Source organism: Arvicanthis niloticus, chromosome 13 (assembly GCF_011762505.2).
Source record: "Arvicanthis niloticus isolate mArvNil1 chromosome 13, mArvNil1.pat.X, whole genome shotgun sequence".
Taxonomy (NCBI): domain Eukaryota; kingdom Metazoa; phylum Chordata; class Mammalia; order Rodentia; family Muridae; genus Arvicanthis; species Arvicanthis niloticus.
In genome coordinates, this window is record NC_047670.1 from 2,857,060 (window position 1) to 2,880,865 (window position 23,806).

Genomic DNA, 23,806 nt, shown 5'->3' on the forward strand with positions numbered 1-23,806 from the left:
TTCTGTATTAATGTTCATTTTGATTAGAGACCTGTCTGCTCCTGACAGCTTCCTATATTGAATTCTAAGAAGAAATTGAGCATCTTTGTAGTTACTCCAGTTGTGGTGAGACAGGCACTAGACAAGAATTGCCTCTTTCCATCTACAGACAAATTACTGTCTAGAAAAGTACACACTTTCAGAATAGTCGACTGATTATATCTGCCTAGACAGAGTAATCAGCCCTTAATAATTCTGCATCACTAAGGTCTGTCAGATGATCCTGGGCCAGAAGGTGGAAGAACAGATGTTCCAACATTTTGAAGTAGAGGGAGTATCCAGGTGTTCAGCGGCCTCTATAAACTGGCTAGGTTTTCGAAGCTATGCTTTGTGCTTCCCACAATTATAGTTAACTCAGTCATTCTGAATTTCTGACGGCGTTGAAAACTTATAGCTTCCTAGCCAATCCTGGCTATTTACTTTGAGAGAAAAGATTTGAGTGGGTGTTCGTCAGCTGACATTCATCCTAAAGCCAGGTTCAGAACTAAATGTTTTAGTTAGGATAGATGACAAAGGTGCTGGTTAGTCAACAAAATGTTGGACTGGGTATTAGGAGTATCGTGTACCTCACGGGTACAAATCGGCATATTTATGCTCTAATTGTATTTTGAGAGAAAAGTTTCATTTTAACAGGAAGGGTGATATGTAGGAGGAGCTAAGGTGGGAGGAGTACTGAGAGGAAGAGAAGGAATAAGAAGAGGAGGAGAGGAAGGAGAGGAGAAGCTAGGTGATGAAAGAGAGAAAGAGGGGGGGAGACAGGGAGGCAGATGTTCATGTATCTCCACCAGTCAAAGATAGTTGATATATCTATGTTGGGTAGTGGGTTACACCTCTGATTGAACAATACCAAAGTTACAAAGCCTATGATTAACATTTTTTTTTTTAAAAAAAGTATAAATGCAAAAAGGAAAAGGGGGCATGGGATAGGGATTTTCTAAGGGAGGGAATGGGGAAAGGGGATGGCATCTGAAGTATAAATAAAATATCTAATAAAAAAAAAAAGAAACCCTAAGACAAACATTATAAAAAAATATCTTGGTTAAAGAACCAATGACAATATTTATGGGGTACAGAGTTATATTCAGTGGTGTGTGTGTGTGTGTGTGTGTGTGTGTGTACTGATCAAAATAGAGAAATGCACCTTTTTTCTTGTATGTCTTACATGTTGTTTGCTTTTTACATTAAATTTATTTGCATAAGACAGGAACTCAGTGTACTTTTTTAAAAAAAACATATTTTACCAGATGCTATGTGGTCTCCTTCAAAGTTGTTTGTTGTCATAATCGCTATGTCTCCCCCAAATCTGCATATGCAAATACCTCATAAATTACAATAGGCCAGGAATCATTACTTGTTAAGTCACAAAGAAAAACTTTATAGTCATTCAGATTTCTGGGCATTATAAACTTTTCAAATTAGCAGTATAGATAGGGCTTTGTAACTTTCTCTGAATAATCAGTGAGAACACATTTTCATCATTGAAGGTTGTGTGGTATCTGTCATCACTCTTGAAGTCTATCAGTGTACAGGGAGAGTAACCAGAGATGAATCATTGACTCTCACTCTGTGAATAGAGTACCATCAGTTTTTTGCATATGCAGCACATTACACAAACTTTTCCTTTTAGTTAAAATATGCTAAATATGACTTGTGACAACTCTACCTAAAAGTTTTAAGTTTTTTTTTTGTGTGTGTGTGGCAAAAATCATTTGCCAACATGCTAAAACACTGTAGACACATCTCTCTTAATGAGAAATAAAATTTCCACATTCTTTTAATTACTTTGTGTTTGTAAACTTTAATCTTATTTCTACCAATTATTTGTAAGATAAAGATGTTCAAGAGGTGGAATTGAAAATTTACAGCAATTTTGGGGGGATGGGCATAATGTGAGCAAGCATGTGTTTAAGAGCATATGTGCCTAAAACCAAAATTGCAATAAAATTGTACTCATTTTTAAAAAGTTTTGCTTTTTTCTTTTCAAATATACTTCTTTATGCGGGATTTAGAGAAGGAATTAATTTTTCTTGGTCTTCAGATGGGGAGACATTGAAGAGCAATTGGCAGTAGCAAGTGATTGTGTCAAAACAAACAGCATGTCTATTAAGGTTAGCTTGAAACCAATAACACAGAAGTCCACAGAAAAGAAACACAACTTGATAGACATGCTGTACACTAGGAGACTGAATCACTGGAGTGAAAATGAGGAAAAGTGATGAAGCTATAGATCCAAATATAAATGGCAGCCACACCTGAAAAAGAAAATGAAGATTTTTTTTTTTTTAATGTCATGGTAGGATACAAAGGGGGCCTTATATATGTTACAGAATGAAGAGCATGGGAGTTACTTTTTGCTCAGATGGCTCTTAGATGGCCTGCTCTTCTCCAAATTCTATGTATTCCTACAGTTCCTCTGGCTACTTCATTTTAGTGTTTTATACACACACACACAAACATATATGCAAACACATGCACACACATACTCACATGTACAAGCAAATGCACACACGCACATATGTAATATATATATTACATTTTGAAGGCTTGCATTGTTACCCAAAGTTTTAGACTTTTGAGAAAAAAAGAATAATTCATCGATATTAAATAGAAAATTCTAAAGATATCTTCACTAATTATTAGTTTGGATGTACTATGTAAAGATTAGAGTGCTATGTGGAAGTCACTCAACATTATTACAGCAGTACTATCTGATATATCATGCTCATTAGTGTTTAGTGATTTAAAATGAAATTGAGAAGGCCAATCATTTATTAGTGTTTGCTATTCGTGTACACTCCTGATGACTTGTTCATTTCACTAATTCGTAGTGCTTTACTAATCACTTTGTTGAATTTTGTAGTTCTATATAAACATCTGATAGATTTCAACCTTCCTTTGCTCAATAAGGTGTTTTAAACATTTTTATTAACTTGCAGTTGATTTTGCCAATGGGATATGTTTTTTAATGATGCCACACAGCTATATATTATTTGTCATCTATTAACCCAGTGTTTTCCTTTCTTTTGCAGATTCGAGGCTGTTTGTACTTGATTTAACATTAAGAATGGCTTAAAACTTAAAATTTTGTTTGTTTTGTTGTTTTTTATTTTGGTTTTTTTTTGTTGTTTATTTTTTGTTTTTTGTTTCTATTTTTCTGTTTTCTGGATGATTGTGCTTTATTTTTTATTTCTATTTGTATGAGGAGATTACTTGTTAACCATGTTAGTAATGATGGATTCATTTCTATTTCTTCTTTGTGATTATATTCCTCCCATGAAGTGTATCCTTTTTGGTGGTTTCATGATAGTGATAGTCTTTCTTCATCTGCTACATATAGTATTCTTTTAAGTACATTCCCCACAGATTGATGTTTTGTCTTAAAATATCCTTATTGGCCCATTAGTTTTATAAGATAGTTTTGTTGGATGTATCAAACTTGGTTAGCTGTTATTTGCTTTCAAACAAAACTTGTTTTGTTGTATAACCCCATTCTTTTCTTTCAAATAATATTTTCTACTCTATGTTGTGTCTGCTCACCCTCAGTACCTTCTTTTCTACTCTCAGGCATTACTTTCATTCAGAGTTTGAAATATAACATCCTATGATTTCAAAACATTTAGTGTTTCTAATGAGTGACCTGAAATAATTTTGATGTGTTTAGATTTTAAAAATCCAGTATTATATATTTCAAAGATGTGGGTTTTATTGTGTAGATCTCAATCATTACTATTATTTGTCTTTTCTCATTGTCTCTAAGAAATATATTTCTGGTGCTTCCTCACCTACAAATTACCAATTTATAGATAACTGATAAGTATCTTAGTGGAAAATCTTAACTGTAACACAATATCATAGTCTGGAATATATAATTGCAAAGTAGAATATGATGATGATTTTATGATTTTTGGTGTCTCTTTTAAGACATTATTTTAGCAATACATCAACATTTCGATGGTTCAAACACCCTCATAATAATTTGATTTAAAAATATGATTTAAATTTTGATGGTAATAGCCATCTGTAATTTCCCTTGGGCTTTGTAATCAAAGAAACACCTGAAGGTTTAACAGACAGTGTCATATCCGTTACTGGCAACAGAAGAGTCTCTAAGTTTGATACTCAGTATGAGGTCCTTTCTGAGTAAAAGTTTTCAATGGAAGGTATAGTGGACTATGAGCTTATTTGAATATCTTTTCTTTCCAAAATATTCTGAAAATCAGTGTTGCTTCAATCCAAGTGTTATAATTTACTTTTTTAAGAGAACAATTCCCAAATTAGATTCCATGCAATTTACTTTAGATCCCCAGCTGTAGTCTGTTTCAAAGTTAACTCAGAGACTGCCTCATAAATGATTAATTCATCTGTAATGGTCTTTTGACATACCAGGATGTCACAGAGGATGGATTTGGTGGTTTTGCCCCACATTCTTTGTTTTCTATTTACATTTCTTACTAATATATTAAATAACAGTATATTTCACACACGAATTTAAGTGGTTTCTCTTTAGCAGTAATAAATTAAACCATTCCGTCATCCAAATACTGACATTTCATGATATACAAGTTTGTTCACTAGACATTAGCTCTTGAATGTACTGAATATCTTGTCTGTTTTGCCTTCAATTTTCTGTGTCAATGGAAAGTGCTGTTCTCTGTCTCTTATGGAGGTACTATCTCAAGTTGTTGTTCTATTTGTTATTGCATGACAATGTTTCTAACTCTAGTTCTTTCTCTTTGTGAAAACAAGTGTGCCTAAATGAATTCTAATATCACATGGACATGTTTAGCCTTTGTGTTTTTAGGGACTGTCTCTCAGTTTTATAAGTTATGTTGTTACACAGAAGACTTCATTTACTTCCCTATGTACATTTTGTGTATATCCATTTTATAATGTCTGATAACAAATAGATTCTTAGTATAGGTGTTCAAATTATTTTATTTAATACTTTTGCTTAGTTATTATTCAGTTTTTCAGTGACTTCATACTGTCAGAAAGTTAGTATCTAAATAAGGACTTAATTTTTTTTTTCAGATTTTTTATGTCAAAATGGCACCTAGGGTTTGGAGAGATGGATCAGTGGTTAAGAGCTCTGGCTGCATTTCCAGAGGTCCTTAGTTTAATTTCCAGCCACCACATGGTGAATCACAACCATCTGTAATGGCATCAGATGTCGTCTTCTGTTGTGTTAGAAGACAGATAAAGTGTACTCATATACATAAAATAATTAAGTAAAACTTTAAAAAATATCATGTAATAAGATTTTGATATGTAAAATTTATGTGACAGTATCACATTCACTAAATTGTGCTCAACAAAATGAAATTTCTATGTTGATCTTGAACGATGTATATATGCTTCCTTTTTACTCTGATATATATATATGTATATATATATTATAAATTTCTCTATATAAATTACTCTAACATAATATATATAATATATATCCCCTTTGTAAAAGCAACTTTTATTTACCAGATGTAATTTGTCATCTCAGAGCCTCATTTTTGAATAAGTTCACCCTTTCTGATAATGATGACATCTTTTTTCCCTGAAGAGTATATGTTTTCATATTTCATACAATAAAAGGAATCCTCAAATATCTCATATCACAAAAGCTGGAAAGGATGACATAGCGCAGTTGCTTCACATACGGGGTTTGCAACAGGTTAGAAGACTATCACAGAATTTGAACAAGGTGACATTCAACACTAGTATTTTCATGTTGACTTACCTTATAAGGTCTTGGTAGATCAGGGTTCTGGTACCTTAGCTTAAGCAATGCGATCATATGCAACACATTCAAACACCATGCTCCTAGACTGACATATTTCACTAAATAGATTATATTTGAAGATATTATTGCAACAGAAGATAAAATAACAATCTGAATGACAGCTATGACTGGAGAGTGATGGTCATTAAGCATTGAGTAGATTAAAGGAAGTTGTCCACCTTGACTTGCAGAGTAGAATACTCTTGATGCTGAAGCTATTCCACAAGAAGCAGAGTCAAGTAGGACAGCTGAGATCAACAAAGAAATTATCCATTGTATCGAAGGAAAGACTCTATTCATCCAAGTGACACCAACAGAATCTACAAAGGTTAAATGAAAATTCAGAATGTCAAAGTTATTTTTTGCTTGACCTAAATTAGCAGAGTATTCTGTTTTTTCCTGCAGTTGTACATTTTATAATATGACTTGGCAAATTCTTTCTAGAAGGGTCTCTTACTGCTTGAATATGTTGTGTCTTTTGATTGTTTTTATTCAACAAAGCACATTAGAAGTGGATATTTGTGAACTTCAAGACAAATCAGTGGCAGAAAAATGAATTCTTATTCTCCTGATTGTTATTGTCCCTATCTCATATGTTAGCAAAATCCACCTGTTTGTCAGTGATACTCAGAAAAAAAGGACATCCTATTTGTGGAGCACTGACATTGCCTGATAGAGATATCCCAGTACAAATAATCTAAAACTCAGCTACTATACTGGAGAATCAGTTGTATAATTATGCAATTTCATGCCTCCCTCAAATAACTTCTTTGTGTTGCAGATATTCTTGTAAATATACCAATCCATTGTCTTTTTTGAGTAGGTATTCCCTGACAAATTCCTTATGCATCTCTGTCATTTTTATAACCATCTATATGAAAGCAAAACTATCGTAAAGAAAAACTATGTGTATCCCTTCCTTTGATTAACATACTGTTTTAATTCAATGGCCGTCCTGTGGAATAAAATTTTACTCAATATTTTCATGGAAGAAAAACTGAAGGTTTGGTTCCAATCAGAATAGGTATTTACTTGTCGGGAAAGGGTTTTATATATTTCTGACAACGTATCTTGATAAACAAAGCCCAGACATTGATTAATGAACGAAGAAAGGTCCACACTCCTAGTGGGATTGAGATGACTGTTTTTTTGAACAGAAAATCATTAAAATTGCTGCTTATATTTACTAAATTACTGCTCACATTAACAATATACTAGACTGCAACAGTGTGCTACGATGTGGAGAATGAGTCTAAGAACTGTCTGTGAGTCACTTGTCTGTCTAGTTCCAGACAGATGCAAATGACAGTGTTACCTAACTTCTTAGCACTAGTTTCTGCATCTAAGAAACTAACAAGCTGTTCCTTATTTGGACAGCTAAATTTATTGTAAAGATGTAGATGTGTTGTGAAAGATGAAACATAGTATCTATCTGTGTTCTTGCTTTGCTTGTTCATGTGTATTCTCATCTTTTTCTTTACTCATGTCTTCATCTTTTTTTTTTTTAATTTTAGTTTTAGTTGCTTTAGTTTTGGTACTTAGAACACATACTACTTGTTGTATAGTTTAGTTGTTAAAATGTGATTGATTATTTTTAACAGATTATTAATGTAACTGTGTTTCTTTTAGATTCTTTGAAAATTTCAAAACATATTTTTATATCACTTTAGATACAACAAACATATATACAACTCATAAAATTCATTCCTGTTGGACATTGTTCAACGGTGCCATATGAAAGTACTGAGTGGTTGTGGAAACACTTCAAAAAACAAGAGTCCTGTGACCTCAGTTTCTACAAAACACAGAATTGTTCTTGGAATGTGTTTTCTTACTTATGTGATTCTTCTTAATTCTCAGAGTATAAATTGCCTGATGTTTTGTACAAAGGTCATTATTTCCTGTGACGTTAGTCCACCTCAATTTTAGGTCCAACTGTCCCAAGTTGATGCTCCTTACCAGAACATTAAACTCTCTCATGTCTTTTTTTCTCTTGAGTACACAGAGGCATTTATTTCCTATTTAAATTTACTTTATCATACCTGAAGAGATGATTTCCGTGGATGTCAAAACTGTCAAGTATGATATATTAGTCAGTAAGTATAACACAGTCACAAAGCATAGACCATAAATTAATGTTTTTGGAATTGTTTCAGTTGGCCTTTTTATTTCTCCTAAGAAAAAGAAATAAACACATTAGAAAATGATACACCGAGAATGTGAAGTTTCCAAGGTCCCATGTAATAAAAGTAGTGCCAATAGGTCTCTGATAAAATAATAATTTTTGTCACTAAAGATTGTCTATTGTCTTCCTTTTACTGAGCCAGAAGAATTGATGTTTAAATATCCTAAACATGTACTCATTTATTCAGTGTGTCTAAGGAATGTAAAACAGTGCTTAGTTATCTTAAATGCTTCCCCAACACAAGAGTCTATACATATGTACTCTGTTTCAGGTACTTATTGTAGAACAAAATGACTGATGTGACAATGCTTAGAACACCATTTTGTTCCATCATAATCACTAATCTTTTCTCAGAATCTAACTCTATAAGTTTCATATAATAAATTTGTAAATGACATTATCTAGTGTATTCTCTGATATCCACTGCTATTTAGGTAGTGTTCCCAAAGCTCAGGTTCTCGAAGTGTGAGTTATGATCACATATGAGGCCAATTAGCTGAAAGTGGGATCATGAGAAGTTAGCAACAATAAAAAGGTTTTGGATATGTGATGTCAAATGCTATTTCAAAATCAAATACATAACAAACTTGAGGTGTTTATCACAGTGCTCCATTATGTTGGATAATGCATATGCCATGAATATGAGGACATAACACAAGCACATTGCACAGTTTGTGGCTGTCACACTGCAGAGTATCATCAACAAATGCTACTCATAATACTTCAGCTCGCTCACTCTTTCTAGTTCTTTATAGCTCTGGCTGTGTAAGTTTGTACTCGCACTAGCAATAGATGAGTGTTCCCCCTTGCTGTACATCCTCACTGGCATGAGATGCACTTGAATAATAGCCATTCAGATAAGTGTAAGATTGAATCTCAAAGTAATTTTGATTTTCATTTTCATAAGGACTAATGATGTTGATCACTTCTTTAAGTTTTCTCTGCTAAATGAGTTTCTTCTCTTGAGAATTTTGTGTTTACTACACATAATTCTGTGTTCTGTACTATACTTTTTAATTGGATTATTTTGTTTTTAATACAATGTATCTTCAGTTTCTTATATATTTTAGAAATCATCCTTCAACTGGATGTAAAGTTCAAAGAAAACTTTTCCCATTCCGTAGTTACCAGTTTCTCTACATGATGGTGCCCTTCACCTTACAGAATCCTTCTAGTTTTATTAGGTCTCATTTGTTAACTGTTGATCTTAGGGCCTGTGTTAATGATGTTCTGTTCAGTAATGCATCTTTTTGCCATGATAGGACATTACACCCTATCACAAGGATACTTGCTTAACCATGTTCATTTCTTCTCTATTCAAATTAGTCTCAAATTGGAAACATCTGATATTTCTTTCAAAAGAGGAATGGATAACAATAATGTGATGAGATAACTGAGTTCCAAAAGGATAAATACGGTTTATATTTCATTATATGTGGATATTAACCATTACATGAATGATAAACAAGCTACAATCTGTTAATTGATAAAAGTTATATAGCGAGGAAAAGACTGGGAGACACATATATTACCCTGAGATTGTAGAAATAGCAGAGTTTTTATTTTAGTTTGACTGTGATCAGAGAGTGGGATGGTATCAGAAGACTCAGATAGGAAAAGGAATAGGTGTGGCTGAGGGAGAAATTTTAGAAAGAGACATCTAAAAGTGAGGAAGATTTGAAGGTTATGAAAACATAGAGCAGTAAAAATGTAAATGTATATAAAAGAAATCCTAATAAAATCTCAAAATTATGAGTGAGATGAAGCCTCAGCTGGCTATCTCTTGTTTCCAAATGAATCTTCCAGTCCTGGGTTGCATCCAATTTATATTGGCTGAAGGTATCCCACGGAAAGGATCAAACAACCCAGATTATTGAAAACACAACAGGTTGCTCTACACAAATGGACAGCAAAGGCTGAAGGAAATACTCACAGAATTCATTGTACATGGAGCGGTTAAGCTGGCGCCTATATAAAATGCCCACATCAAATGATTGTGATATGAGAATGAACTTTTCAGGCAATAGAAAGGGAAATGTGAACTCCAACTCAGATACAAAAAAATTGGCCTTCAATTTTTCCTGTCTGCAAAAATTGCCAGATAAATATTGGCACAAAGCTATTGGGAGCTCTCAACCAATGACCAATTTTATATAAAGTGTACCCCATTAGATAAAACCTATACCCAACACTGTTCGGGTAACTAAAAAACAAAGAATAGATAACCCAGTAACCTAGGATGAGACGAAAAACTACTTTTATAAAAACCTCAAATAGGTCTGACAAGAAAAGAAATTTCTCACATCACATAAAAATTAAAACACCAAATATACAGAACAAAGAAATAATATTGAAAGCAGTAAGGGTAAAAGGTCAAGCAACATAAAAGGCACACCCATCAGAATTACAGAAGAGTTCTCAACAGAGATGCTAAAAGCCAGAAATCTTGGGCAAATGTCATACAAACCCTAAGAGAACAAAAATGACAGCCCAGGCTACTATACTCAATAAATTTCTCAATTACCATAGAGGGAGAAACAAGATATTACAAGACAAAACCAAAGTTAAACAATATTTTTCCACCAATCCAGCCTTACAGAGAATAATAAAAGGAAAACTCCACCACAAAGAAGGGAATTATACTCAAGAAAAAGCAAGAAGCCATTTTCACAGTAAACCCAAAAGGTCACAATTACACCTCTAATAACAAAAATAACAGGAAGTAATAATCATTGGTCCTTAGTATTTACTAACACCAATGGACCCAGTTCCCCAAGTAAAAAGACATAGACTAACAGCCTGGATACACAAACAGGATCCAGCATTTTGCTGCATACAGAAAACACACCTCAGTGACAAAGACAGACAGTACCTCAAAGTAAAAGGCTGGAAAAAAATTTCTAAGCATATGGTTCCAAGAAACAAAGTGGAGTAGCAATTTTACTACTCAATAAAGTAGACTTTCAAACAAAAGTTATTTAAACAGATGTGGGACATTACATAATCATCAAAAAAAAAAAAAAATCCACCAAGAGGAACTCTCAATTCTGAACATCTATGCCTCAAATGCAAGGGCAACCACATTTGTAAAAGAAACACTACTGAAACTCAAAGCACACATTGAACCTTACCCAATAATAGTGGGAGACTTTACCAACCCATTCTCACCAATGAGCAGATCATGGAAACAAACTAAACAGAGACACAATGAAACTAACAGAAGTTATAAAACAAATGGACTTAAGAGATACCTAGAGATAACACTAAAAGAAAAGAATATACTTTCTTCTCAGTATCTCATGGTACCTTCTCCAAAATTGACCATATAATCAATCGCAAAACAGGCCTCAAGAAATAAAAGAAGATTGAAATAATCTCATACATCCTATCAGATCACCATGGACTAAGGCTGTTCTTCAACAAGAACAAAAACAACAGAAAGCTCACATACACATAGAAGCTGGACAATGCTTTACTCAATGATAACTTGGTCAGGGAAAAAATAAGGAAAGAAATTAAAAACTTTATAGAAGTTAATGAAAATGAAGTCACTACATACCCAAAGTTATGAAACACAATGAAGGCAGTGATAAGAGAAAAACTCATAGCTCTGAGTGCCTCCATAAAGATATTGGAGAAAGCATACACTATCAGATTATCAGCATATCTTAAAGCTCTAGAACAAAAAGAATCAAATACAACTAAGAGGAGTAAATGGCAGGATTAATCAATCTCAGAGTGAAATCAATCAGATAGAAACAAAGAGAACTATACAAAGAATAAACAGAACCAGGAGCTGGTTGTTTGAGAAAATCAACACAATACACAAACCCTTAGCCAGAGAAACCAGAAGGCACAAGGACAGTATCCACATAAAATCAGATATGAAAACTGAGGGATAACAACAGAAACCGAAGAAATTTAAAAAAACTTCACATTTCATTAGAAAAGTGTATACTCAACAAAACTGAAAACTCTAGATAAAATGGATGATTTTTCAGAGAGATATCATGTATCAAAGTTAAATCAGTATCAGATACACCATTTAAATAATACTATAACCTGCAAAGAAATAGAAGCGATAATTCAAAGTCTCCCAGCTTAAAAAAAAAAAAATCACCAGGACCAGATAGTTTTAGTGTAGAATTCTATCAGACCTTCAAAGAAGATCTAATACCAATACTTCACAAACAATTTTAAACAGAAACAGAAAGAACAATGCCAAATACATCCTATGAATCCATAGTTACACTGATACATATACCACCACCCAACAAAGAAAGATTACTTCAGATTAACTTTTCTCATGAATATTGATGCAAAAATACTCAGTGAAATTCTTGCAAACAGAATCCAAGAACAAATCAAAACAATCATTCTCCATAATCAAATAGCCCTTCACCCTAGAGACACAGAGATGGTTCAAAATATGTAAATCCATCAACATAATCCACTATGTAAACAACCTGAAAGAAAAAAAAAACCAAATGATCATCTCATTACATGCCAAAAAAAGCCACTGATGAACTATAACTCCTTTCATGCTAAAAGGATTAGAGAGATCAGGAAGTCAAGGTTCATATGTAAACATCTTAAAAACAATGTACGACTAACAAGCCAATAGCTAATGGAGAGAAACTTGAAGCAATCCCACTAAAGTCAGGACAAGAATAGGATGTCCACTTTTCCCCTATCTATTCAATATAGTACTTGAAGTTTTAGCCAGAGCAATTAGAACATCAAAGGAAGTCAAAAGATACAAATTGGGAAGAAGAAGTCCATATATCACTATTGCAGATGATATGAAAGTATACTTTAGTTGCCTCCCAAAATTCCAACAAAGAACTCCTACAGCTGATAAACAACTCCAGTAAAGTGGCTTGATATAAAATTACCTCAAACAAATCAGTAGCCTTCTTTTACTCAAAGAATAAATGAGTTGATAAAGAAATTAGGCAAATGACACTCTTAACAATAGCCACAAATAATATGAAATATATTGGTGTGAAGCTAACTAAACAAGTTAAAGATCCACATGACAAAAACTTCAAGTCTCTGAAGATATAAATCTAAGAAGACTTCAGAAGATGGAAAGATCTCTAATGTTCATGGGTCAGCAGCATTAACATAGTAAAAATGGCCATCTTACCAAAAACAGTCTACAGATTCAGTCTTATATCCATCAAAATTGCAACTCAATGCTTCACAGAGCTAAAAAGTTTATCTCAAGTTTATCTGGAATAACAAGAAACCCAGGATAGCAAAAACTTCTCAACAATAAAAGAACTTCTGAGGGAGTTACCATTTCCAACTTCAAGCTATAACATAGAGCAATAGTGATAAACACTGCATGATATTGCTACAGAGACAGTCAGGTAGATCAGTGAAATAGAATTGAAGACCCAGAAATGAACCCACACACTTTGGTCACTTAATCATTGACAAAGAATCTAAAACCAGTGGGAAAAAGACAGCATTTCAACAAATGGTGCTGGTTCAACTGGCTGTCAGCATGTAGAAGAATGCAAATTGACCCATTTTTATCTTCTTGTACAAAGCTCAAGTCTAAGTAGATTAAGGTTCTCCACATAAAAGTAGATATGATGAATCTAATTGAAGAAAACCATCAAAACAATAAATATAAAGCATACCAAATTGCAAAAAACCTTAATTTGCTTTATGACTCATGGAGAAATGGGATTTAGAATGTACATAAAAACTTAAAAATGTTTGACTAGAGTAACAGATAAAGGAAAGTTTTAAACCATGGTGAATGGTGGGAGTAGAAGATAGATGGGGGATCCTGAAAAGGAGAAATAAATTAAAAGTGTTTATAAAAGACTATGCATACATATGGTTATAGAAGATTCCAAATATAGGAATATATTTACACATAAACACACACATAGAGAGACAGAGACAGACAAACACACAGAGTGAGAGAGAGAGAGAGAGAGAGAGCAAGAGAGAGAGAGAGAGAGAGAGAGAGAGAGAGAGAGAGAGAGAGAATGGTATTGCACTATTGCACTACTATTAAATGACAATAAGAGACTAGACAGGACAAACAAACAATCCCATTGCCAATAATGGGTGAATTTTTGTTCTTGGAGCTCTCTATCTGCAACTGTCCATAACATTTCCCACCCAACACACCTATAAAAAATTACTATCTATTGCCATGTTATTATTGAAGACACTACACACTTGAGTCATAAAACATGAAGAGATAAAGCAAGTTTCAAAGCCAGTTTTCATGGTTCTGGAAGTATTTATGACAGAGCACCACAGCAAAAATGTAATTATAAGTTTTACCAAGCTGTGCAACCTGAAAGCAACTATAACAACTGGTATGACAAGAGTTCAATACAGTAGTGCCCCAAACATCACAAATATAACCCAGTACTTTTTTTTGAGACATGGTCTCTCTGTATATCCCTGGCTGTCCTGGAACTAACTCTGTAGACCAGGCTGGCCTCAAACTCAGAAATCCAACCGCCTCAGCCAACAAAGTTCTTTTGCTGATTGAAATATCTTTCTTTATAAAAACTGTATGACATTGTTATAGAGACAGTCAGGAAGATCAATGGAATAGAATTGAAGACCCAGAAATAAACCCACACACCTATGGTCACTTAATCTTTGACAAAGATGCTAAAAATCATCCAGTGAAAAAAGGACAGCATTTTAAACAAATGGTGCTGGTTCAACTGGAGTTCAGCATGTACAAGAATGTAAATTGATCTAGTCTTATCTCCTTGTAGAAAGCTCAAGTCCAAGTGGATCAAGGACCTTCACATAAAACCAGATACACTGAAACTAATAGAAGAGAAGGTGGGGAAGACCCTTGAATACCTGGGCACAGGGAAAAAGTTCCTGAACAGAACACCAATGGCTTATGCTCTGAAAGCAAGAATTGACAAATGGGACCTCATAAAATTACAAAGCTCTGTAAGACAAAGAACACTATCAATAGGACAAAATGACAACCAAAAGATTGGAAAATGATCTGTACCAATCCCACATCTGATTAGAGTGCTAATATCCAATATATACAAAAAATGAAGAAATTAGACTCCAGACAATCCAATAACACTATTAAAAATTGGGTACAGAGCTAAACAACAAATTTTCAACTGAGGAATCTCGAGTGGCCGAGAAGCACCTAAAGAAATATTCAACATCCTTTGTCATCAGGGAAATGCAAATGAAAACAACCCTGAGATTCCACCTCACACCAGTCAGAATAGCTAAGATCAAAAACTCAGGTGACAGATGCTGACAAGAATGTGGAGAAAGAGGAACACTCCTCCATTCTTGGTGGGATTGCATGCTGGTACAACCACTATGGAAATCAGTCTGGCGGTTCGTCAGAAAATAGGACATATTATTACCTGAGGACCCAGCTATACCACTCCTGGGCATATACCCAAAAGATGTTCCAACATATAACAAGAACACAAGCTCCATTATGTTCATAGTAGCCTTATTTATAACACCCAGAAGCTTGAAAGAAACCAGATGTCCTTCACCAGGGGAATGAATACAGAAAATGTGTTATATTTACACAATGGAGTACTTACTACTCAGCTATTAAAAAACAATGACTTCATGAAATACTTAGGCAAATGGATGGAACTAGAAAATTTCATCCTCAGTGAGGTAACCCAATTATAAAAGGACTCACATGTTTTGCACTCACTGATAAGTGGCTATTACCCACAACGCTCGCAATATCAAAGATTACAGAGCATATGAAGCTCAAGAAGAGGAAAAACCAAAGTGTGGGTACATGGGTCCTTTTTCTAAAGAGTAACAAAATACTCATGGGAGCAAATGTGGAGACTAAGTGTGGAGCAGAGACTGGAGGAATGGCTATCCTGAGACTGCCCTACCCGGGGACCCATTCCTTGTGGAGTAACAAAATTCAGACATTGTTGTGGATGTCAGGAAGTTCATGATCCCAGAACCTGACATTTACAAAGGTGGGTGCTAACAGCTAATCATTGAACTGATCACAGGGTTCCCAATGAAGGAGTTAGAGAGAGAACTGAAGGAGCTAAAGGGGTTTGCTTCCCCATGGGGAGAGTAACAATACCAACCAACTGGAGCTCCCAGGGTCTAAACTGCCAGCCTGGGAACACACATGGAGGGCCTCATGGCACCAGCCATATGTGTAGCAGAGGATGGCCTTTCTGGCATCAATGAGAGAAAAGGTTTGATGCCTCAGTGTAGGGGAATGAGTGGGCTGGAAAGTGTGGTTGGGTGGTTGGGGTAACACCTTCATAGAAGCAGGGGGAGGGGGTTATGCTTTTGGGCAATTATGAGGCATTTCATGTTATCAACATGAAAGTTGATAACATTTGAAATATGTAAAGAAAATATCCAATAAATATATTTCTTTATTTTTATGCATCTATCAGATGTATATTAGCAATTTTTTTTTTTACATTCTATGGGTTTCTTCCAAACTAGATTTTTTTCTTTAGCTGTACAGAAACATTTTTATTTCATGAGGTCCCAGTTGTTTATTGTAACCATTAAGTTCTTGACAAGTGCAGTCCTCTTTAAAATGGGTTTTTCTACACCTGTATGTTTTAGAATATAGCCTACATTTTATACTAGAACTTTTAGTGTTTAAGTTTTCAAATTGAGGTCTTTAATCCACTTGGATGTCATTTTTGTGCAGGGTGATAAAAATGGTTCTAATTCCACTCTTCTGCCTGTATATATCCATTTTTAAGTGCCCTTCAGTAGACACATAAATAATAAAAATATAGTAGTCTAAACAGTGGAATACTATTCAGCTGTAAGTAAAAATAAAATTATGAAAATTTCAGGAAAATCAATTGACCTAGAAAAGATATATTGAGTGAGTGAGGTAACACAAATCCCAAAAGAGAAACATCACTGCATGTTATCTGTCATCTGTGTTTCCTAGTTCCAGAAATCAGGAAAATATAAAGGGACTATATTGGGAAGGAGGTTGAGAGGTGACTAGCATGATATAGGTGATAGGCAATAGCAAACCCAGTAACTGAGAAGGGGCTCTGAATAGGGAGAAGGGAAGGAGGTCAATACAGAGGGATGGGAAAAAACATAACATCAAGGTGGTATATCATAAAGCTTCAAGGAATCATATTACTTCATATTTTTCTAAAATTATATGATATATATTACATATATATATATATATATATATATATATATATATATATATATATATATGAATAGAAATCAAAGCACTTGGGCTGACAATACTTTCCAAAGGAAACAGAATACAAAAAATCCTAATACTAGACACAAGAACCACATTTCAAAGGTCAGTCAGAGCAATGCCATCGACCCCCAAACCAATATAGTTTATTGATAAATTCTTTCATTGTCTCTCATGGGTTGAGTGTGGGCTGTTATTGCCTAAAAAGATATTAAAAGGTACATACTTAAAACACATGTCTCATATAATTCAAGATGGGTCTGACCCAGAAACCTTTCCCCTGCATTCTAGATTCCATGATTCCAGAAAATGCTGTGCAACAAACTAAGGAAGAAAGGAACTAAAATACCTCATTCCCACATAATATATATTTAATATGCCAATATTCACTGTTAGTGATACTTATAATATATCAATGGCAACAAATAATGTAAGCACAATTGGTCTTAAGGTTCACTCAGTAAGAAAGAAACCGTGGTTGGCAGTTGAAACCTAGACTGATTTCTGGGACTAGTGAGTTAATGGACAGAGACAAACAAGTGCTCAGCCTGAATGGCTACATCTAAATTATAGCTCCTACATCTGTAGTTTGGGCATCAAGGAGAAAAGGCAATGCAGAGATTGTAGAAATTAGAATACTAGAAAGTGTACTTTGAAACATTTCCTCTTAAAAATTACTGAATATATAATACTGGAAAAATATAGTCTCCATGAATATGTTAAGGTGAGATCAGAAATTCTCAGAGTCTCTCAGAAGGCAAAGAATGATAAGCAACCAATGACTGGAGAAGGAAAATTACTCTTTCAGTAACGATCCAACTTTCTGGTTGTCTAATGCATAATACTTATCCTTAAGCCATATATATACCAAATTCAGCAGCTTGAATTTATATGAGTATTTGTATGGAAAAATAATAATAAAGAAATAAAGGCTTCAACTTTGAAAGTTTGAGAAGACATTTGAGAGGTGTGGGGGAACATATCTGGGGGAGAAAATGGCAGGTAAAATTGAAATAATTCTACTTCAATTAAAACATATAAAATATAATTATAAGTATATATGTGTTTCTGTAGGTCATAAAAATAGAAACATATTCATGAAAGAAGTGGAGGCTTGCTGAGGAAGGGGAATGAAAAGAATAACAATACAAGTGATAAGAAAACAGACTATCAGGAAGAAAACTATCAGGAAGAAGGCCAAATAGTCAAAGGGTGGCAGAGAGAGTGGAAGACAGCTAGTGGGGGGAGACCAATTTATGTCAGAGTACAATAACACGTCTGCTGCTGAGATTTATGGCAACTTGACACAAGCTAGTCAGTTTAGAAGAGTGAACCTAAACTGAGAAATTATTCACCCAAGGCTTGTGGGTGAGCCTGTGGTAAACTGTCTTTATCCATTCCACCTGGGTATCCATCCCATGTGCAGTCACCAAAGGTGTGGATGTCAGGAAGTGCATGCTGACAGGAGCCTGATACAGGTGTCTCCTTAGAGATCTGCCCAAGAGTCTGTCATATTCAGAGGCAGATGCTCACAGCTAACCAGTTATCTGACAAGGGGTTCCCAATGGAGAAGTTAAAGAGAAGACTGAAGGAGCTGAAAGGGTTTGTCCCCCATGAGGAGAGCAACAATACCAACCAACCAGAGCTCTCCAGGGTCTAAACCACTTGCCTGGGAGCATATAGGATGAGACCCATGACTCCATCTGTGTATGTAGGGGAGGATGGCCTTGTCAGGCATAGGTGGGAGAGGAGATCCTTGGTCCCATGAAGGCTGAACACCGAGTGGGCAGGGGGGAATTAGCTGGTGGGGATGTGGGAGTGGGAGGGTAGGTGGGGGCACATCCTCATAGAAGTAGGAGGAGGGGGATGAGATAGGAGGTTCCTGGGTGTTGGGAGGAATAGGGTAAGGTGATAAAATCTGAAATGTAAATATAATATCAATTTAAAAAAAGATTTGGGAGTGCACAGATCATTCTGGGTTGTGTCACCATTGTGCTGGTAGCCTTGGATTATGTAAGAAAGCAGGCTAAGCACGCCATGAGAAGTAAGCTACTGAACAGCATTCCTCCATGGTTTCTGTATCAGTTTTGTCTCCAGGCTCCTGCCCTATCTTCCCTGGATGATCGACTATAAATTGTAAGGTGAAATAAACCCTTTCCTCATCAACTTGTACTTTTGGTCATGGTTGTTTCTATCACAACAATATAAAAGTTCTAATTGAGACACATAACTATTAATATGCCACAATGAAAGTCTTCAATCTGTGTATTAAGCAGTTTTGTGTGTTTTCTTGTTGTCTCTTGGAAGCTTGATCTTTTCTGAGAGAAAATGCAGGTTGAGTGGACTTGAGGAGGAGGAGAGATGGGGAAGAGATGAATGGGGTGCAGGGAGGGGAAACTGTGATCAGGATGTGAGGATCTACCATCAATAAGAAAATAAAAAAATTAAAATGAACATAATATGTAATGAATATCTTTCTTTAAATCTTTTAGATATTTTAGGCAGATTGGTTTGCAATAATTATTAAATTCTCTTGGTACCGTGACATTAGGATGAGAAGTGTTGCTATATAGAGAAAAATGTTGAATTTTTAAAAATGTTCATTGTACCAATTTCTCTAGTATGAAAGTATCAGAGACACTTGAAATGCTCAGTAGTGAGACATATCAGTTAAACATATTTAGGTAAGTGTATAACAACATAAAGTTCCATAAGGCATATGAGGGAATAAAACTTATCTGGTAATTTACTATTCCTAGTGACATATACACAAGAAAGCACAATTTAGTTTTCTATATAAATTCTCTAAGAGTGATGGTGACCCACAACGAGCCTGAGAGTGGGTATTTCTGGGAAGAGAACAAAGTTTCCAAGTTGAGGTGAAATGTATTAAAATCTGAGAAATGCAATAGCTTTATAAATATAATTTTACTAGTATACTCCTTATAGAATTGCTAAATTCAAGATGGTGGGATTACATAAAAAACTGAGAATATAATATAATTTCAATTCTCTTATCAACATACTTAGCATCCCCAAGTTCATACAAAAGATCTGACTTGAAGAAAGGTAAAGTCTATATAGTCTACATATGTGAATATACATGGGTGTTTTAATTATAACACCATTATAGAGAAGATTGAATTTCACTACACAACACGATACAATCATATTAGCCTTTCCCTTACGTTCTATGCTTCCTTTATGAATACAATTACCCACTATTGACAATTCCTTCTGTGTAATGACAGATAGTTTTAAGAATGGATTTACCTGCTAAGATGATGAGGATGGATGATCCTAGATATGAATAGTACACTTGGAGAATGGCATCTGCAATCTGTGAGACGTTAGGAAGTTCAGCATCCAAAGCATTCTCAAATCTGGACACATTCTCCTTTTTGCCAATCACTAACAGCACAATCCCAGTTAGAGAAATGAGACAAAGAACACTCAGCTTTATAAAACTGCTGATGGTATTAAACCAAGCCACTGTTTTTATCCCTCGAGCATTGAGAATTCCGACTGACCACAAAACAGCCAAAGCCAGACATTTTGTTGCTAGTTCTGGAGCTGGGCACCCATAATAGAAACACTGGATTAGAGAACTAGCTATTAGCAGGCACAGAGAACCAATGCCTGAAAAATGACTAAAAAGTTTAATCCAGACACTTAGAAAAGCAACAGAGGATCCAAGAGTTCTTCTGAGGAAATAATAAGATGCTCCACTCACAGGGTAGGTGGCTGCCATCTCTGCAAGACAGAGAGCATTCATTATGGCCAGCATGCCACAGCCTGCCCAAATACTTAAGAAGACAGGGATGTTCAGTGAGGAGTATTTTAATGCTCCTTTAGGAGTCACAAAAATCCCTGTCCCCAGAGTGGCACTAAGTAAGAGCATGTTTACGTGGAAGAATCCTAGTGCCCTCAAGAGTTGCATGGTTATGCGTTTTTTGCTCTTTCAAGTACTGAAAAATGCAGTTTTTCTTTATGTTGCTTCTTTGTCAATTTGTGAAAAATCCTCTCAAACAGGGTGTTGTCTTTACTTAAGCATTTGTTCTTTATAAAAGTTTAAAAAATCTTAGCCTAACTTGGGTTTGATAATAATTAACTTCTGAGTTATTCTGCAGAATTGTGACTTCTTTGTAACGCCATACCAAACAGATTTCTGGTTAATCATGTTTTGTATTACTTTTTTCTTTTTACAGTCCAGTCATTGCCATTCTCCAGTTCTGCCCTTTCACAGCTTCTCATCCTAATCTTTCTGGCCTGTCTTCCAGAGAATGTCCCCCTCATTTTATAACAACTCTCCCCACTCCTTAGGAACTCATGTGTCTCAATGAGTTTGGTGCATCATTTCCTACTGAGTCCAGACCTGGTAGCTCTCTGATGTATATGTATCTGGGAGCTTTGGATCAGCTAGTGTATGCTACCTGGTTGGTGGCTCAGTGTCTCAGAAAGCATTGGGGTCCATGTTAGTTGATTCTGCTTAGTCTTTTTATGAGGTCACCCTTCTCCTCAGCTTCTTTCAACCTTTCCCTAATTCAACCACAGGGGTCCCTGACATCAGTCCAATGGTTGGTTTTAAGTATCTGCTCCTGTCTCATTCAGCTGTTTGTTGAGCCTCTCAAAAGACAGCCATGCTAGGCTTCTGTATGTAAGTACACAATAACATCAGTAATAGTGTCAGGCTTTGGCTCCTTCCCTTGAGATGGTCCCAATTTGGGCTGGTCACTGGACCCCCTTTCCCTTAGTCTCTTCTCTAAATTTGTCCCTAGTTCTTTTAGGCAGAAACAATTCTGGGTCAGAAGTTTTGACTATGAGATGGCAACCCCATCCCTCCACTTGATGCCTTGTCTTTTTACTGCCCTATTCTACAAGTTAACTCTCCCCACTGTTGGGCACTTCATCTAAGGTCCTCCCTTTTGAGTCCTGAGTGTCTCTCACCCCCCTGGGTCTCTGGTACTTTCTAGAGGGTCTCCCCATCTCCCTTCCCATGTTTCATATTTCCATTTATTCTGCTCACCCTCAAAGCTTTCCTGTATCCTTCCACATACCTGATCATGTCTCCATTTTCCCTTTCGCTCCCTCTCTCATCCTGTTTCCTCCTTCCCTCTGTGGACGGAACTAGAATATTTTCTGAGTGAGGTAACTCAGACCCTAAAGGACAGGACATGCATGGTATGTACTCACTAATAATTGGATACTAGACAAAAGTACTGAATAGCAAGGATTCAATTTATAGAACTAAGGAAGTTTTACAAACAGAGCTGAAGAGTCCAGGTAAGGATGCTTCAATCCCATTTAGGAGGGAGAGGAAAACAATCTTGCTAATTATTTTAAAAATATCAAATATGCTGTTGGCCATGTTAGTTGATAGTAATCAGAAAAAATATTTTCTGCAGTTCGAAAAGGTACTTTTGGAGGCAAAACATTACTAGATACAGTTTGTTTAATTGCTGTGCCAAAGTCAGTATGGGTAATGGGAGGAAATAAGCAACAGATTTCAAGTTCTAGACCCTGGATGCATAAGAGGACATCTTGTCCCAATTACTATACACCAACATGCAAGCTGGCGTGTGCTCACGCAAGCGCGCGCACGCGCACACACACACACATCCTGAAACAAACAAAAAGCCAACTCAGATAAATAAAATGTATGAATGAGCTTTTATAAGGTGATGCAAGGGGCAGCAAGATGAACTACTGAGCTACTGGGAAAGGCCCATCATGTTTCTATTTTCCTTTTGACTTTCTTGTCCTGGCAGAAATAATGCAACTCACCTGCTGAAATTAGTCACTGGAATTCTTCAGTCGAGTGCATTTTTCTACAAGTTAAACTTTATGACAGCTTAACTACTTTCTCCAGTTGATATACATGACTGAAGAGTGAAGAACACTCACCATTGTAATGTGAATTGGTCAGCAGATGTTCTGGCTTCTGCCAATCAAAACACAATTATTCAACAGTGAAACTGTTAATCAGTTAGGACTGTTATTCTTTAGAAAGTAGAATGCAGTATTGAAGGGTGATTTAATCTCAAAGAACAACTTTGAAGAAAATAGTTACTGCAGTAGTATCATTATACAACCTTGAAATATTTCTTTATGCATTTACATGAAGACAATGTCTTAAAGTTCTATTCGATACTGTTTAGTTTGAATTCAAGTGGGAAAAGTGTTGAATTTCACTTTGCCATTCAACAATATTTAGTAAGACCCTATTATTCCAGTTTCAAAAATTAATCCATTTTTATAATTATTGATGCACATTACTCATACTCAGCAATGAATTTCCAATGTGAGAGTTTGACACATGAATAGATCATGCTTTTGTTAACAGAGAGGGTCTCTGTGGTATGTTTTTGAGCTGATTTCTGTGTTCTCTGTAGATTGAATAAAAGGAGAAATACATGGAGTACTGGGTGAAAATGTATTTTCCTTGAAAGCTGTGAGTAAAAGCATAAACCTTATGTATAGAGTGACATCAGGCTTTAGTAATCATGCCACTTCAAAGCTCTATCTATCCTTGTCCAAAATTTCTATTCATTAGAAATGATATGGAATACTGTTAGAAGGGGTTATCATTTTAGGT

At 35.3% G+C, this 23,806-nt stretch overlaps 1 protein-coding gene across 1 annotated transcript; it reads right to left on the bottom strand.

The window, feature by feature from the left end:
- Window positions 1-1,296: 1,296 nt before the first annotated feature.
- Window positions 1,297-21,236, bottom strand: LOC117719188 (solute carrier family 7 member 12-like). The gene is made up of 4 exons (XM_034517336.2): window positions 20,485-21,236; window positions 7,855-7,986; window positions 5,771-6,132; window positions 1,297-2,291 (listed from the first exon to the last, which is right to left on the bottom strand). The coding sequence occupies exons 1-4, from the start codon at window positions 21,149-21,151 to the stop codon at window positions 2,034-2,036; spliced, it is 1,419 nt and encodes a 472-aa protein (XP_034373227.1). The 5' UTR covers window positions 21,152-21,236; the 3' UTR covers window positions 1,297-2,033.
- Window positions 21,237-23,806: the final 2,570 nt, after the last annotated feature.

Coding starts and splice junctions, on each gene's coding strand:
- LOC117719188 (XM_034517336.2), bottom strand. CDS start 21,151: ATGCAACTCTTGAGGGCACTAGGATTCTTCCACGTAAACATGCTCTTA. Junction 7,987..20,484: donor CATCCTCATCATCTTAGCAG/GTAAATCCATTC, acceptor TCTTTTTCTTAG/GAGAAATAAAAAGGCCAACT. Junction 6,133..7,854: donor CACGGAAATCATCTCTTCAG/GTATGATAAAGT, acceptor TAACCTTTGTAG/ATTCTGTTGGTGTCACTTGG.